At 41.2% G+C, this 18,795-nt stretch overlaps 1 protein-coding gene across 3 annotated transcripts in view; it reads left to right on the forward strand.

The window, feature by feature from the left end:
* The first annotated feature begins 1,240 nt into the window (after window positions 1-1,240).
* FOXN1 (forkhead box N1) overlaps window positions 1,241-18,795 on the forward strand; it is a 29,210-nt gene continuing 11,655 nt past the window's right edge. Inside the window, exons 1-3 of one of the 3 annotated variants that reach the window (XM_085240518.1) lie at window positions 1,241-1,440; window positions 16,584-16,644; window positions 18,117-18,620. In XM_085240518.1, coding sequence (XP_085096644.1) covers window positions 16,603-16,644; window positions 18,117-18,620 — 546 coding nt within the window. In that variant the 5' untranslated portion in view covers window positions 1,241-1,440; window positions 16,584-16,602. Of the gene's footprint in view, window positions 1,441-16,495; window positions 16,645-18,116; window positions 18,621-18,795 lie in introns of all 3 variants that reach the window. The other 2 variants (XM_010721708.3, XM_010721709.3) reach the window with 2 other exon arrangements.

The raw sequence follows: 18,795 nt of genomic DNA on the forward strand, positions 1-18,795 counted from the left end.
CAAACTCTTGATGGGAAATAATCCATCACAAGAAAATATGCCTTTTTTTCCATATTATGGGGATACCATGGTAGGTCTTTTCTATCACAAATTTCTGCAGCGTATTCCGCAACAGGAATCACAAAACCACGTCATGAATAGCATGAACTGAACACGAATATAATTACGTCCTCCAGAGCAGAAAGGTTTTTTTTTATCAAAGTTTCAAGACCTTATTCAGTATCTTACCATAATCATGGGAGATAAACATGGGTGTACCTATACAATAACCTGGGGGCCGCAAAGATGTTTCTTCTGTTTTGTGGAATGACGATAATTATATTTAGCACTCATTCAAGGCTTTTCATCTTCAAAGCACTTTACAAACATTAATTAATCCGCACAACACCCTATGAGGTAGGTAAGCATTATTACAGTAGGTGTGATCAGGTTAGTGTAGGGGACTGCAGAGCATGCGTAAGCCAGGTAAGGGCAGCAGAAATACATATTCTTGCAATTGCACATTTAAACCTGAATATGAGTTTAAATGAGCCTCCACATACCTGAGCATAAAAAGACTAAACCTCTCCACATAAATATATATACATGCATGCCCACACAAATGCATCCACACCTCCAGCTTAGTTCTATTTTTATGACTGTGCTGAAGCACTGGAGTTTTGGGAGGGAGCATTACCTTGGGTATATTTGTCTCACAGTGTTCCTCTTACACTCAGATGGCACAAGGTGCTTTAATGTCATAGAATGGTTGGGTTGGAAGGGGCCTTAAAGATCATCTACTTCCAACGCTTTGCCACAGGCTGGGGTGCCAACCACTAGGTCACAGAATGGTTTGGGTTACAAGGAACATTAAAGATCATCCAGTTCCAACCCCAGCTGCCCAGGGTTCCATCCAACCTGGATATCCTGTGGTGCAGCCACAAATTCCTTTCCACAGTGAGATTTCGGGCTGAACAAATGTAAGAAACATTCCAATTTCTGGTAGATGAATGCTTCCTGGTGGGATGGCTAAATCCACGCCAGGAAGGAGCGCTGTTAATAACCACAGATAGATCATAGGTTTGCAAAAACACAGATGGGCGTTATGAACCAAAAGGAAAGCAGAGAGGCTGAGGGAGCACTCTCCTTCCAGACAGTTAGAGTGCAATACCTGCCCGACTCCTCTGAAGAATTACTGAGAGAACAAGGAAAAAAAAAAAACAAACCTGCAGCTTAGTCATATTTGTATTCTTATTAAATGCAGGCCTGCCCGAGGCGAACAAGAGCTGATATCATAATTATTGGCTCGCCCAGCCAGCTGCCTGCTCACCTGATGTCAGATCAGATCTCCGCAGCCTTCGGAGGCTCAGCACCGCTCAGCCTCTGCTCTCTCTGCAGAGCTGTTTGAATGACCTAATCCCGTCCCGGAGCAGCAGCACGCCGTTTTGCTTGGATAAAAAGGTAAGAGGAAACCTCTGACAACTTCATACAGCTTTTTAGAACTCAGCCGTGGCGGCCAAACGGAAGGGGGAGAGGAGCTGGGTGCCTTGGCTCATCTATTTAATGGGGAGTCCCTGGGGCTGACTTGGAAGAACGTCAGGGTGAGGGAAGGGAAGGTCAGAGCTTCCATCCCATAGTATTTATCACCGCCAGTGAGGAGCAGCAGGGAAGGAGCCAAGAAGCACCAGGTAAGCTCGCAGATCCACTGCTATTTTCTGGGAGAAATGACGGCTGGAGGTGGTTTCCCAAAGTATAAAAAGAGAATTGCTCTTCTTGTTGGGGTGCACGCAGCTCGATCTCGGCTCCTCTCTGTTGCATAGTTACAAAGAAAGCTGAAGTGTTTACCATTACAAAAAAAAAAACAACTAAAAAACTAAATAATAGACCAAAAAAGGAAAGTATTTCTGAGAGAACTGGGACGTCTCATAGGTTCACAGTGGATTTATTTAAACTTTTGCAGTGATGAATCACAAACTTGGAGAGTTATATATTTTGAGTCTGAACTTTCTTTCAGTATGGCTCCATTTTAAATATATGGCTTTTTCCTTTTGTGTTTTATAATGGTACATAAAATCCATTTTTAGGCTTTTTCTTATATTAAAAGGTGACTGCACTGATATTCAGACTGAAGCTGAGATGTGTTAACTGCAAAAACGCTTAAATCTGAGCACAGCAAATGGAAATCTGTTTATAGGAAATATATTTGATGGTTGAACTGGGTGATCTTAGAGCTCTTTTCCAACCTTAACAATTCCACGGCTCCATACTGCTGTGTTTTCACTTGTTAGTTTCAGGCTGTTAGATTTCCAGTGAGAAAGGAAATGTTTGTGTTACAAACATAATAATTACCAAACCTGTACATAACAATGGGTCTTCGTTCACCTTTAGTCGTCCTGCAAACTCATGAGGCATCAGATTAAATCTCATTAATTTATCATGTTTCTTTATCTATTTATTACCTTATTTATAGCTTTTATTCTATATACATTTCTGTTTGGTTTACCTGGAGTGTACACTTCTAACTTGAATATTGCTAGGTTGAGCCGGGTGAGTTTTAGGCTAAAAATATATTAGTTCTGCTTGCCATTAATTATAAGCATGGAAGAATAAAAAGTATTTACATATCTGGAGCGCATATTTCTTAAGGAGCCAGGGAAGATGTGAGCTTTGCTGTCAGCCAAGTGATGCTCTATCAATATACACAGCCATGCATTGCTTACCCCACATCCAGGTGAGGGGAGATGGACATGGTAGTGTTAATGCAACTGAAAAAAAGGGGACTACACCATGGTAATCTGAGCACAAATTCTGCCCCAAATGTTGATGTGTAGTTGAGAAAGTACTGACTCGTGCATGAGCACAGATACTTGTATGATATTGCCATGTTCCCAGATAATTCTGGAGCCACGTGCTAGTCAGCAATCAGTGGAGTACTGGAGAGTACATGGAAATGTCTCCACATCACAGTGATGGGTGTAATACAGGAACCTGCCAGGAGCACCGTAAGACAGTGCATTACTGCAAAGCACTGGGGTGAAGGAGGAAAGCAAAGAAAGGGTGACATCCACATGATGCCATGTCTTTCTGATCCAAATAGCTTTTTCTTTTTCAGAACAACCAGCTGTAAAAGGGGATAATTAAAAAAAAGAGAGAGAATGTGCTATGTCCTCTTAGAAAATTATTATTATTATTATTTAGGATTCCTGGAAACTAAACAGTAACCACAACAACTGAGTGAACTTTTTGACTGTAAACTGCAGAAATTTAACACAAGAGGTGGTGTCATTCAGAACTACTTTTGATCGTGGAATCACTCCCATCACCTGGTTTCATAGGATGTTCAAAGACCAAGGAGAGGGAGACGCAGCCTCCAAAACAATATTTCAAGTCCTTCATAAAATATTGATAATTGGCTCACCATAGAATCAAAAGGAGTCTGGGAGTAGAGTCCAGCTGGATTTGAAGCCAGAATCGTAGAACCATAGAACCATTAAGGTTGGAAAAGACCTCTAAGATCATCAGATCCAACCGCCAACCCATGACCACCACACCCACTCACAGAATCATTAAGGTTGGAATAGACCTCTAAGATCACTGAGTCCAACCACCAACCCATCAAAGTCCTGCAGTAATCTTTGCATTAAGATTTAAAAGGCGTAAAGATTAAAACAATCATCGTCATAAAAATAAACAGAATTTCAAAAAAGCCAATAGGTATTTAGCCTTTAGAAGGCAAGGACTCAAAGCACTGAAAGTATTTATATGCACTTCTCTGTCCTGCTTATAGACCAAACAATTAGAGATGCAAAATACTCCCTAACTCCTCACCCATGCAGACACTTTGGAAGATGACTCTTTCTGTCCATTGGAAAGTGGGAAAAAAAAAAACAAAAAAAACAGGTTGTTTTGAATGTGGCACTACTATTTGGTAGGTCAGTGTCCATAAACCATGGTTAAGTCAACAAAGGTAACTCACAAGCAGATAGGATTTACTGTTTGTGGCCACGTCCTCAGTGTTACTCAGCCTGAGCTTTACGATTTGGGTCACACACACCTCTCCCTGCTCTCCTGCACCTCAAAAATCATTAGCTTGAAATACAAAGAGATTAATTATGGAGATAAAGCAGATTAAGTGAGAGGTACAAATAAAACCCTTCCCTCGTACAGCTGTGAGCACGGCCAACGCCACGTTTCTGAGACATTTCTCCACTCGGTTGAGATTTTAAAGCAAACTGGCAGTTCTCAAAAGCTACGCATGGCTGAAATAGGTTGGAATACCATGAGTACAAAGAAATCACCACAAATTGGCATCATTCTGTGCCATAGGAAGCAGTGCTGTGAGGTGCTGCTCCTTTGTATGAGTCACCATTGAATCAATGCCCCAACGTGGCCCTAACAACAGGATACTGCTGACATTAAGGGCTAAAAGCAAAGACCATTCTGTTTATCAAAGACACTGTGGCACTTTTCATAAGATGGGGGGGGAGAATTAACCACTTTGTCACATTTCAAATATAAATTCAAATCATGCCCTCAGAGCCATGCCTTTCTGCTTCTCCAACTGGCTCCTCAACACATGGACTTAACCCACCATATTTGTTGTTTTTTTTCCCCTTTTAATCAATGAAATAATGTACAACATAGACAATTTTTCAGACCCTTCTGGGTCACACTTGAAATTCTAGCATTGCTTTCTTCCACAGTGCCCAGAAAACTCAGACATCTCACTGTTACGCAGTATGCCACACTCGTTAGGTTCTTACAAACAGCCTCCTCCCAAAGACCTACACATCGCTATTTTTTTTGCCTGTATGGCACTATTCTTCCATCCAATCACAAGAATCCAACTCAAATAGTTCTATGATTCCACTCCACGGAAATGGGATAAAATACATAATTATTCAACCTTTAGAGTTGTGCGCAGAACAAGGACATCATAATCCGTAAGATCACTATTTGTATTTTACCCAAATTTTCCAACATTTTCAAGTAAAATTTGCCCTTTTTTGTGCCCTCTTAAATGTTGTGTAGTGCTGAAGGCAGGTAAGCAAGTGGTTAGTAAAGTCCTCCCTGCATAGCCTATACAATCTCCACGGTGCCTTTTGAGGCTTAGTTAATATAGGTAAAATCACTTTAAGATGTTTGGATGAGACAGGGCTACTGCAATCCAGAGCATTATTATCTTTCTGTTGGCAAAGTCCTCCGAAATGAATGAAGCATATAGGGTGAGGTTCCATCATAGTCATGTAATGAAGCTAAACATGCTGTCATTTTAACCCAATTTGTTTCCCTCTGTACTGCTGCCTCACCAGTTTGTTAGAGGCTCTCAAAGGAGCTCATCTAGTGTCAGCTTACAACTTCCACACCTAGCCAGTACTTTGCTCCTGGAATGGGTAGGTATCCCTGCCCTGCAAACTCCTAACTGCTGGTTCAACAGACCTGCCAGGACAGGTCCCTGCAACATTCCCCTCTGTGGGCAAATGGTAGGATGCCAGAAATATTAGACAGGAACCTGTTCTCCCAGGAATGTAAGTAATTCATAGAAGGAAATAATTTACTATTTTCCCAGCTGGAATAATTAAACAGCAAGGCACTGTCCTCCCAAGTTGCAGAACAGAATAGCAAACCAGATGGGGAAAATGAGCTGGAATGGACTACAGTAAAAATTATCTTCCAGCCTTAATTTTGCCAATCTTTCCTCATGGGCCACATTTTTGTGGCCTCCCACCATTCTCACACACTCCTACGGACTCCACATTGGAGTCCATCCATCATTTTGGTGACCAAAACTGGACACCAACCTTCAACAGACTCTTTACCAACACCAAGAGGATCCACCTTCACAGCTCTCAAATACTTTTCTGTTAGCACCTACACCTGCTAGCACACCTCTCCTTTTCATTACAGCTTGGTGTGGCTGACTTAGGTTCAGCTTACAGCTCATTAAAACCTTGAGATATTTTTCATGCTGCCTCATCACTTGTTCTCACTCACTGTCTTCAGGTTTTATTATCTTGCCCAGATGTTGAACTTAGCTCTTACTGAGCTGCATTTTACTTTCTTCAGTCCACTTCTCCTGACTCCTTTTGGAACTAAGGGTGGCTGAGATCCCTTCCAATCCAAGCCATTCGATGATTCTCCTAACTATATATGCAAAGACTTCCATCTCCATGCTGTCTCCAAATCTGATTAGTGTTCCTGCCCAATCTATCATACAAACCATTAGGGAAAACACCAGGTAGCATCAACCTCTTCTAGAAACCCAGCTGAAATACCCTTTCATTCCAACAGCAGTCAGTACCTAATCCTAGTGCTGGTTTCCACCCAGCTTTACCTCCTCATAAAATCATTTGAGTTGGAAGGGACCCTTAAAGCTCATCTGGTCCAACTCCCATACAGTGAACAGGGAACTCTTCTGCAATTAACTCACTACTATGATTTATTCTAAACTAATTTTTCTGATTTTTTTTTTCTTTCTGGGAATTTAAGCTAAATCAGCTAGCTGTAATTCTCTCATACTTCCTAGTTTCAAGACAGGTACTGTGTTTACCTCCTTCCAATCTTCCCATATGGCATTCATGAGAGCTGTCAGCTGATTTTCTATTTGCAAGAATGACATTAATTAAAGTCCACTGAACTTGAGAATGTCAAAGAGCCCCAGCCTTGTCCTCTGGGAGGTGAGAACAGCTGAGTTCTTCAATGCATGAGATCAGAGGCAAACACCATTAATATCCCTGAATTTCTCATACTCTGACTTGGCATTGCCCCGTTAGTTTTCCATTGCGCTTTAAGGTCACTAATTAATGCACGCCCTACTTTTCCACTCAGGAATGGTTTGGGGCTGGTTTTGTTTTGTTGAGTTTTGTTGTGTTGGTTTTTTTTTTTGGTCTTTGAAATGCAGAGTGTCTGGAGAGAACATCTGAGGTCCCATGTGAGTTTGGGGGGTCAACTTTATGACACACAACTTTCGTTTTCATACAGCACAAAAAATACTATTGTCAGACATCTCTGGAAGGACCTCTCAAAGTACAGAAAAATTACATACTGAGATAAAGATCTTAAATGATCTCACAATCTTAAATCTTAGCCATTAATGCAAAGAACTCTGTGTGGGATAGCTTGTACATAGTCCTCTATGCGTTGAACTGCAACGTTTGGCTCAACCCTGCTGGAAGCCTCCACAGAAAAACTCATTTTTGAAAAGATATTAAAAGAAAAAAAGGAAAAGATTGAGTACAGGTGAATGGAAGGTTTTCCCACATATAAAGGCACTGTTAAGCTAAGAGATCTGTGAAAGAACAACGAAGCATTTAAGAGAAAATGGAATGCACAAAATGGAAATACACATATGTTGACATTAAGTGTAGGACGTACCAGGATTGAACTGCTTAAATTTAACTTCATGGATCATCCAATCTTGCCATCATGTAATTCTGTAAATAGTCTATGATGGAACTATCGTACTGACTTCAGCTTTCAGCTGCTCTAACCATCATAGAATCATTGAATCAGAATCAACTTTTCACCCTATATCAGGACAACCAATGCCAAAAACACACATTCTTAGCAAAATAAAAATCACAATTCCTGTAAGCTCACTATTTCAGCAGCACTGAGTTTCTCCAAACATATATCAAAAATCACGGTAAAAGAAGTGGCAACTGTCAATATTAAACTTGAAAACAAATGAATAATTTACAGCAAATCAAACAAAGCATGCCCATATGAGAAATTCCTTTGTCCCAATTTAACAAGGCAGATTTGATGATGCATTAGTGACATTTAAAGTTAAAAGACACATGTTTGAACATACGGCCTAAAAGCCTTGACAGAATCAACCAGGCATGTGCTCTTTATTTCTTACCTATTTTCCTGTTGTTACCCTTCTCTCTTGCTGACCCTGCAGGGGCAGTTGGACTAAAATCCTGGAATCATAGAATCACTGAAATTGGAAAAGACCATTCATATCCCCAAGTCCAACCCAGCCCACCCCACTATGCCCACTGACCACAGTGCCACCAGATGACTTCCCAACATCTTTTCCAACCTCAGCTTTCTCGGTGCTTCCCACTGGTGTCTTTCTAACCAGATCCTGATATGAATTGGAAGCAACAGCTGTGGAAACAAAACCCCTCAGAGCTCTGCTCCAAGACACGGAGGAAAAAAAGGTCTTTGACCTGAAAGCACCATTCTGAGAACAGAGTTAACAATAAATCAAAACTGTACCTCTGGTCCCGTAATGAATATTCTTCCCCAGCTGTAAAGCATTGGAAACAAACACCTATAAAAAGTTTCATTTGCATTATTTCTTATGTATAAGAAAACAATGGTTTTTTGGTAGTATGTTTGGCTTTACATCTTTCTTTCATGTGGTAACCTCCTTAGATCAGTAAATTATGTTTTATGTATCACTGAAATTTAATATTTTAAGAGAAGAAATGAGCATAGTTTCAAGCCTCTTGATAACGAGCTGCTCCCCCCCTCCCAAAAAAAACCCCCGTAAGATTCCATTTCAATAATGCCATTTATTGTTCACACTAAGGAGAGAATGGACAAAATCAGTTTGCACGTACATAAGTCAATACACTTGTTTAAGTCATGCTTCCTCAGTGAACCAGGGACTGCTGAAATGGGTATGGGGGCACGGTGGGGGTGGGCTGGGGTTAGACTTGGTCTTTTCCCACCTGAATGATTCTGCGATTCTGTAATTTAAATTATTTAAAAAAAAAATGCTGTGCTGTAAGAGATTTTAATTAATCACAACTTGAGCCAAAAAAAAATTATTAAAAATATAGTGTTAGTTATCAAAAAAGTATACAGGCATATCTTCCTATAAACTGGAGCAAGACAGCATACCCTGAAGGGAACAACAGCCACAAACAGAATTAGTGATTTGTAAGGAACAGTGGGAAGCAGACACAGCATTTTGAATACATGAATAGCTCTTGAAGGAGATCCTCTGTTGCTTTAGATATCCTTTAAAATCTGAAATATATGTGCGAGGAAGAGTCTGCTGTCATGGCCTGCATTTCTTGGGTTAGCCATTGCATTTAAGCATCACTGACATGAATAAGAAATAAGAGAACTGGTGAAAGACACTTAGCTCTGTTTTGCTCTTCTTTTAGAGGAAACACGAAGCTGAAAGGATGTTGCTGAAACAGTTAAAATGTGTGAAATGAAGAACTAAAGAAAATTAACTTAGAGTCAGATAGCTGTTCTTGGTCCTTCTGCCATTAGCAGTAAGTAAGCGAGGTTTATGAAACACAAACAGACTCCAGGAATAAATTAGGGACTGGGAGAACTGGTGGGTGCAGGGAATGAGTACTTAGAAAGTGGGGAAGGCAAGGGGGAAGAACAAACATTGGTTATTTGCAGTGAAGCAGAGAGAAGGTGAATTGGGTGAATGAACTTTGATGCAACTTGATCAGATTTGGCCATATTTACAGTTTTAGGGACACTTATGGTGCTATTACATCTCATGACTGCAAACAGAGATGAATTTTGCTGTGCTTGTTGTCTTAGAACTTCCCTTATTTTCAGAGATATATATATGTTTAACCCTGTGGAACTATCTTTATAGTTATATAACAGCCTTGTAAGCCTTTAACAGAAGGCTTACAGAGAATTGCCAAAATCCCTCCCAGAAGATTAACACCTCCATGGTCAATATCTTGCTTCATTCGCTGTATCAGATTTGCTTTTCTTTCACCCTCCCACCTTATTTTGCCTTCCTAAACCCAAGTCACTCATCTCTCCTGTTGTTCTCAGCAGTTATTCCTTCTTGAAGGATTAACATATTTGTATGTTACTCATTTTGCACAACAATGTCAGACCATATTTCTCCATGAGGCTCTTTAATCTCCATTTATACCCTCATTTATTCTTCAGTCTGTCTGTCTGTCTCTTGCTCCTTCAGGTATTCCAAAGAGGATGCTTTAAATTACAAAACTCAGCTCTCCACTTGATGCTAGGGTGTGAATGACTTTGTAATTTTCGGGGCAGGGAAGGAAGAGGGTGGGGATAGTCAGGCATTTGCCTTTTTATTTCTTCATTCTGAAGTCTATCCCCTTTCTCCATAATATATCCAGAAGGTACTTTTTATATCTATAGCATCTGTGGTAGGAGCTTACAAAGCTACACACTGAGTGAAGAATTTCCTTCCTACCTGGCTTATTTGATCATAGGACCACAGAATCGTTGGAAAAGACCTCTCATGTCCCCAAGTCCAACCCCATCCCACCTCACCATGCCCACTGACCACATCCCTCAGTGCCACAGTTCTGGAACACCTCCATGAACACAGATTCCCCCACTCCCTGGGCAGCTGTGCCACTGCATCACAGCTCTTTGGGAGAAAAGTTTCCTAATAACCAACCTGAACCTCCCCTGGCACAACTTGAGGTCATTACCTCTTGTGCTGGTCTACAGCTGTCGGTTCAGCAGAATGCCTTCAGTCCCTACTCACCCTCTCCATGCTACCTATGACTTGAACTCTTTCATTCCTTCATTGTCACCAACCATCTCTCTCCAGGCCGAAGCCCACTCACCCTTTCCTCCCATGGAAGCTGGTCCAGGCCTTCATCAGATGTGCAGCCCTCCCCTCAGTCTGCCCCATACAACCACCACCTTTTTCCCTAATGTCTACGTTTGACTTAGCTTTTGTGACTCCTGTTGAACTCAGTGATCCTTATGGGTCCTTTCCAACTCAGGACAGTCTATAATTCTATTAACACCAACCTGGTGTTGTCATGGGACTCTTTATAGCTACTTTTTCTGTGCTTCTCTTTAGGTTTTTCTATAAAGCTGAACACCCCTCATTGAATTCATAAGGTCTTTCTTCCTCCCACTTTATCATCATGTTATCTACTCAGAATAACAGTATCTTCATCAAATTTATCATCATGCTGCTCATCTCTTTTTCCAGGTTCTCTTTGAACACACTAAACAACAGCTGGATCTCACCTCCTTCCTTGGGGAAGCTGAGCATTCACCTTCACCTTTGATTTTCCATCTCTTAACCAATTACTTATCCACGCAAAGACCCTTTCTGCTGGTGGATATTTGGGATATCAGTGGCAATTTAGAATTTGTGATGGAGCACCTTGCCAAAAGCTCTTTTTGATAACATAAGGACATTATCATAGCCAAATTCCCCTTGTCCACGTGTGTGCTGAGTTCTTAAAAGCATGCTCATTAGCCACAATTCCCATTAACAAAAGCTAAATACATAATTTATCCAAGTTTTCTCTATTTCTACTTTTTAGAAGGAGGATTATGTCAGAGACTTAAAAATATACATCCTTCATCTCTCCCAAAGACATCAGTTTAAAACTATTTTGAAGCATATTTACTACTTCAGTTAGTGGAAGAGGTTCTTTCCATTTATTGCTGCTGTGGTTCCAATTAGCATAATGAGGGCATCACTTATGGCTTCTAACATTTTGCTCAACTGGTAAAAAAGGATGCATACATGCACTAGTATATCTCCTGTCATGATTCCTGTCCTCCATCTTTACTACTTTACATGGAGCATTTTCCATTCATGCCTAGGCATGGGTTGTCAGCAGAATACATCACTCCCAATCAGCTGTGCTACGAGCTGGCTGAATTAGTTACCTGTTGTTACCTTTGATCTTAACAAGACAAAGCAGGAGATTGAGTCTTGGGCTGTTTCTTTTCTTCCCTTTCCAAAGGTTTCTCCAGAAAGTAAATGCTTGAAACCATACTACAGATGTAAAGCAGGTACAAAGCATAGCTTGCAACCAATTGAGTTCTATTCAACGTGAAACTAACAGAAACTAACACGAAGAACTCAGAGCAGGTGGTAGCAGGTGAAATTCCTCCTTGTCTACAAGTAGAATCAGACATTACCAAAGGAAAAAAACTCTGGAAACACTCCAGTTGAGCAGCTTGGTTATGTGCCTCTGGTGTTTCTCTTCCTAACACATCACTGCTCGGTGAATCAGTCAAAGTTTTTTGTTTTTTTTTTTTTTTAATGGGGGGTTGGTTTATTTTGGAGATTGTTTTTTGGGAGGAGGGGGGTTGGTCTTAACATCCTCAGCTTACGACTGTGCAAATAAGATTCCCAAATCCATTCCTCAGATCAAATAAATGTAATTACAGAGCTTACTGTGGGCGATTCCCAGTGGGAGGGTGGGAGTGGCCACGGGTGGGGCTGCAAGGTGAATACTGTACATGCACAACAGAGAAAATGGGAATGTACCACACCCATCGTAAAACATGCTGCCACAGCCAGCAACAGAAACCATTAGGGTGGATCATCATACACACCTTCTCATAAAGACAGAAAGATGGCATGAGATCCCAGGATGAACTCTCAAGTCACAGGGAGATGAGCATGACTCACTGAGAGAGAAAAGGAACGTAAAATAAATTATGGGACTACTGGAGGAGCTGTGCCATGTGTCCCCTATTTTCCCCTACATCGTGTTTCCAAATGGGATGAATGAGGTCCAACACACGCATACAGCTCTAAAGCTATCAATAAGTATATCAGGCGAGCTTCTTACTACTAATCACGTTCACCTCACTAGCACACAAGAAGCAGAGAACAACAGGGCTACCACATATTGTATGTTGTCTATAGAGCTCCCAACAATTCCTGACCCGTGTTCCTTATTGTGCAACTCAGTGGTACTCACGTTTTTTGAAGCTTTATCCAATATCATTTCTCAGTGCTCGTCTCTGAAATAACCAGTTTGCGTTTTGATTAAAATATGACGGTGAACTGTAGGAAAGAAGAGAAAAAAGCACTTCATAATAGAAAATTTTGTGAATTGCCCTTGGACCACTTGGAAACCAGAAAGTAGACTAGTCATAGAAGAAGGGAAATGGATCCACTGGGAAATATCTTAAGTATCATAGAATGGTTTGGGTCGGAAGGGGCCTTGAAGATCACCCAGTTCCAACCCATTGCTCCCCCACCAACTCAGGCTTCCAGGGCCCCAACCCATGCTGGCCTTGAGCACCTCCAGGGATGGAGCATCCAACACATTAAAGGAATCAGTAAAATGAAGAAAGCAACGTGACATGGACATTGCAGGGATTGGAAAGAGAAAATATAAATACTTAGGAGAAGACAAGCTACAAAATGACAGGAGAAATGGACATCAGAGGGGAAAAAAGATGGTCTTCTTGTATCTGTGCCACTCCTCAGATCCATTTGCTCTGAATTCAGTTACATACTTGCTGTGATCAGCCCAGAAACATGCTTTGCCGTTATCTCATGTGCTAGTTTTACCTGCCAACCAAGTTGGTTATTCATGAAAGAATCACAGTTTCTGTATCATATTAACAACTTTAACTCTTGGAATCAAGTCTGACTTCATGCTTAGATGTCTTATATAAGGCAATGAAATTTCATACTGCTCATTCAGGAAATAGCACAATCATTCATCCAGAAAATAGGATGGAGTATGCAAAGGATAGGGTTTAGGAAATACCAGAGTTGCAAAGCTGGTAGGGAGAGCTAATGTCTTTTTTCATTAGGTTAACTGGTGTTGTTGGAAAGGTGTAGTTCCTATCATCAAGGAACAACGTGTATCAGAAATAGAAGAAAGAAAACAGTAAGAAACCAACATGACACAACCACAGTGCAGTACCATGGTGTGTAGACCGAAATTCTGCTCCTGAAAATGTTTTCTAAAAGCAGAGCAAGGCTTGGTGATGATACATAGCTATCCCCAGCCATGATCCAGAGCAACATTCGGTGTCAGTCTGTTGGGTGTAAGCTCAGAAACAAGGTCTCGTGTTCGTTGTAAGCCATAAAAACTCTGATTTTCATCCATAGTGCCTTTTTCACCCAAAGATTTCCCACAGAAAGATCCCTGTACATATGGCAAGTTTTACTCAAAAGGTTTTGGTCGCTTCTACAACACTGGGACATTATTGGGAACGTGATACTGTTGGGTGCAGATTTTCATCTACAAACTTAAAAGCAGATTACAGAAGAAAAAAGAAATCCCAGGTAGTTTGTTCATTCTTGGGTTGGAACCCAACGGTGTGACTTGGAGAGGAAAGAGATGATTTAGTGCTGTGGGGAGGGGGTAGAGGAGAGGAGATCACACAACCCGAGTCAGGCACGGAGCAGAGAGCTGCCTCGGGCGTGCATGCAGGATGAATTACAAATTGGGGAACATCCAAAGCTCACCTTCCTCTCATGAAAACTGATCTCAGCCCCAAGGGATGGAGGGGGCATTTACAGTAAGGTACGGCTTTGGAGCAGCTCTGATGAGTTACACAGCCCAGTGCTGAGCTCTGGGGAAGTGCATCGTCGGCAAAACGCCTTCTGATGTCCAGAAATGCACAAAAAGGGATTGTTTGAGCGATGGATGGGTGCCACAGGGCTCCAGTCATGCAGAGCTAATAGGTCAGCTGCTCCCTCGCTTGTCCACACGCTCAGCTGAGGTTACAGTTTCTCACTAATTTCTTTTTTTTTTTTTTTTTTTTTTTTCTTTTGAAGATAGTTATCCTATAACAGGAGCCAGAACTGTCACGCAACATTTACAGCAGTGAAATGACACGGGCTGGGAGAAATGGTTCCAGCTACATCTGGGACAGTCACTTTCCTTTTTCCAAATCAAAGCATCATTGTTTTCTTTCACAAGTCCCACATCTTGGCAACCCACAGTTTCCTCGGGTTCCCTCTCCCAGTAACAGTTGCATGACTTTACTGCAAATGATTTATTGCAACCCCGACTATTGACAGCCTCCAATGACCACAAGTTCTTCTCCTTTATAGAAGGAAGTCAATATGTGGTCTGGAATCTCTTTTCAAAAACCCACAGTAACAATGCAGATCACCACTAAGTGCAGGTTATCAGCTTGACCTTGCATCAGGACAAGGCTACTTCCCATCTAATAACACCTTCACTATGCAGAGAGATTTATTATAGCATTAAAAGGCCAGTAGCCTCCTTTCCTATCAGCCTCCATGAGATGACAAAATAAAATTAATAAACAGAGCCTGGCAAAATACTTGGTGAGGGGAGACAATAATAATTTGGCTTTCCTGGTCCACATTGTATTAACTTTCCAAATAGCCATGACATACTCTATTTCTGATGTGCCCTGTTCACCCTTTAGCCGATGCTTTTGCTCTGGTTCTGGTGGTAAAACTAATGGGAAGAGAAAAATGTCATTATTCTCTGCAATCAAAGCTTTCTGACTTTCTTATTCTCTTACTTTCTCTGATTTCTTGAAACGAAGCTCTTCCCTTTTCTTGATCTGTGAGCATTTGTCCAGCGTCTCTTGCAGTGGAAAAGCCATTAGGCAGGACTTGTAACTGCACAAAAGCTCTTAATGAAATTCTAATGCTTAAGACCACAAATTAGGCAGTGGGGTTGAAAAATTGCAGTATAAAGGAGAGGTCAGATACAGCTTTATATAACCTGGAGATAAGTGGGAAAACTGCATTAAGAGGACAGACAGCCTGGAACAATTACAAATATACACGTGCACATATTTCCAAGTTGTCAGTTTTCCCACCTGCTCCTTTCAAGAGGAGTTTTATGTATATCTCCTCATCAACCTCCAGTTCAGCTACTGGGAATGGGGCCTGTGCCCAAAACACACTGAACTTTAGCTCACATCATTTCTTTCCTGTACACTCAAGGTCTTATATGTGATTTCCAAGCCCCATTGTACTTTATCCCCTTGGGCAGTGCAGTCTAACTCATCATAAATACAGATTTCTCTTTGAACTGTAAAAGCGAAACAGATTTTCCACATTTTTCAGTGATACATCTTTGTTAGCCAAACCCGATAACCCCTTCAGTTATTTACCTAACAGCCATTTAAACACGTGGCAAAGACTTTGTGAATTAACCCTTAAAGTGCCTTTTTCATCTGATTTATACCCCTGAAATCTGAGTTGTGCCATTGCAGTCTTACCGTAAATTTACAGTGAAAAAGGACTACAAAAAAACCCAGTGGCAAACAAACTTCTAGAAGATTAAATCTATTCATCTTACTCTGACAAATATCATTAGATATGTCTGAAATATCTGAAGATCAAAGTTTGGGAACTCATTTAAATACTTGAGATTTAAATTGTGCAGAACATAAGGCACTGATAACAGAAAAAAAGCAAAACCATGAGCTGATGGTACTCATCAGTCTTAAGTAATGATAGGAAACAAACTTTGTATGTAGTCCCACTAAAAGCAACGACAATTAATAATTCTCAGTAAAGCAATATTGCTAAATTTTCTCAAATCCACAGTAATGCATTTTCATTAACTTACAAAAGGCAAAAAAAAAAAAAGTAATTCAATTAAAAATAGTGGTAAAACTGCATAACATTGTATCACACTTCATTGCAATTATGCCTAGATAACGTTTCTCTGAAAGCTAAAGGAAGAATTCAGGTTAGTAATACCTTTACTATTAGAATAGGTTATTGCCCAGCAGGATGCTTACCACTGTAACAAGATGGTTTCTTTTCCATTTTTCAGTTTTAGAAAATATTTATTGCAATTTTCCTTCGTTATAACAGAATTTCCATCTGAAGTGGATTTGGTAATGGTTTCACTACTTCAGGATCAATCTAATATTAAATTTTCTTCTTCGGACACTTTGGAAAGGGACCAACAAGAGGACCTCATGAAGACACCGGGGGATTCAGTATCCCCAATTCAGCAAACGGTGAGTGCTATTGATCAGTGCTGTTCTCCTCCCCCAGAGGTATGAGCTCAGACAGACTCACAAACCCATATGGATATGAATGAAAAAACTCTACCATGTTCCACTCTGCAGAAATCCCCTTGAGATTTCTTGGAAACTGGTTCTTCCATGTATTCCTTTTCCTGTTCCCCTGTAAGAACAACTTGAATTTAGAGAGGGAAAGGGGGGAAAGGGACTGTTTGATAATCTGACCTTACTTTCTGTATATCACTGTACGTTATGTCCCCTTCTCCCAAATAACAGCAATTGGACAAGAGGAGATGGCCTCAAGTTGTGCCAGGGAAGGTTCAGGTTGGATATTAGGAAAAACTTCTCAGATAGAGTAGATATAGTGGCACAGCTGCCCAGGGAGGTGGGTCAGTCCCCATCTCTGGAGGTGATCAAGAACCATGGAGATGTGGCACTGAGGGACGTGGTCAGTGGGCATTGTGGGGCAGCTTGGAGTTGGACATGAGGATCCTGAAGGTCTTTTCCAATCATAGAATCATAGACTGGCTTGGGTTAAAAAGGACTATGATGATCACCTAGTTTCAAACCCCTGCTATGTGCAGGGTCGCCAACCACCAGAGCAGGCTGTCCAGAGCCACATCCAGCCTGGCCTTGAATGCCTCCAGGGATGGGGCATCCACAACCTCCTCGGGCAGCCCGTTCCAGTGCGAATGTTCCAAGCCGAATGACTCTGAGATTCTGTGATTGTTTTCCCTTCACTGAACATAATAACCTGCTCTTGACTTCAGCATGCCCTCCCAAAAAGCATCCAAGATGTTACTCACCATTGAATGTCAGGGAAAATATGCATAATTTCTAAGCTGTATGCGTTCAGCTCCAGGACCCAGACACTAGTTCTTGTTAAGCCTTTCCCCTCTAGATTAAAGAGTTCTTGAGTAGTTGTTAATTCCATTTTGCTAACAAAAGGGAAGGGAGGAGATGAGACAGGAAGGAGGTGAAGCTGCCTACCCAGACCCTCCATGGCTCATGGAATGAGTGTGGTTACACTAATGAGAGGAAGTGATGTAACTGCTAACATATCTAGCAATGTGTAACACAAAGAACGAGCTCAAGCCCATTTGATTAAACTTGTGTATGACAGGATTTGCACTTACCATATTTCTGTCATTTAATCTTTCATCATTTGATCACACATCATCTTCTCTCTGGAACTGACAGATCAACAAGGCAAAAGTTGCCTATGACATCCTGTTTTCCATAGATATCTGACAGATTAGGATTATTTCAGCCTTCTTAATTATTCTATCAACTTACCTTTAAACAGGTTTGGACACCAGGTAATGAGAAAAACCTTTCAAAGTTTATCTGTGCGGAGGTGGTAGGACTAGTAATTTTCTAATTATCGTCAATAATGCACATTTTCAACGTACTGGGAAAATATTTGTTCAACCTAACCCTAAACAAATGCCAACAATTCATTGCAGGATAATCCCAGTTACAACTGCCAACCATACGAATCAGACAGCAGGACAGAAAGGAAGAGTTCTGAGTCCTCCCACAGCCCCAGCCCTGCATCTCCAGCCCAGGACCAGCTCCTTGGGAGATATCCCCCCAGCCAAGGGATTCACTGCAGCAAGAACAAATTTCAGGTCTCCTTCAGCACAGAAAAATTCCGGCGGTACAGTTACGAGGAAAACACTGTAGGAAATTACGACAGGTTCCTCAAGAGCAGCAGGAACCCCTTTCACCCCTACAAGAGGCAGATCAGTGAGGATGTCTTCCAGGAAGCACAGCAAGCCCTTCCACCTGAAGGTCCATCTTTCAAAAACACCAGAAGTATTGAGGGTTTTGAGGGTCTCCCAGGATCTACGGGCCCTGATGAGTCAGAGTCATTTCCAACACACCTTCCAAACATCTCCTCCGAACAGCCATGGTGTAACAGCCTCCAGTACAGCACCACAGGTCAAGATCACAGTTCACAAGTCATGGTCAGTATATTTTCTTTTTTTTTTTTTTTCTGTTTTTAATTGGGAAAAAAGTATGCTTTTGGAATTATTTTATCTCAATGCGACTACATAGATCTTAATCTCTTCTGAAGTTGTCTGTCATGGGCTCTAGCCTACATCTATATTTATTTGTCAGAGTTCTCTGTCTTAATCCTTT

The sequence above is a fragment of the Meleagris gallopavo genome, chromosome 21, assembly GCF_905368555.1.
Source record: "Meleagris gallopavo chromosome 21, MGAL_WU_HG_1.1, whole genome shotgun sequence".
Taxonomy (NCBI): Eukaryota; Metazoa; Chordata; class Aves; order Galliformes; family Phasianidae; genus Meleagris; species Meleagris gallopavo.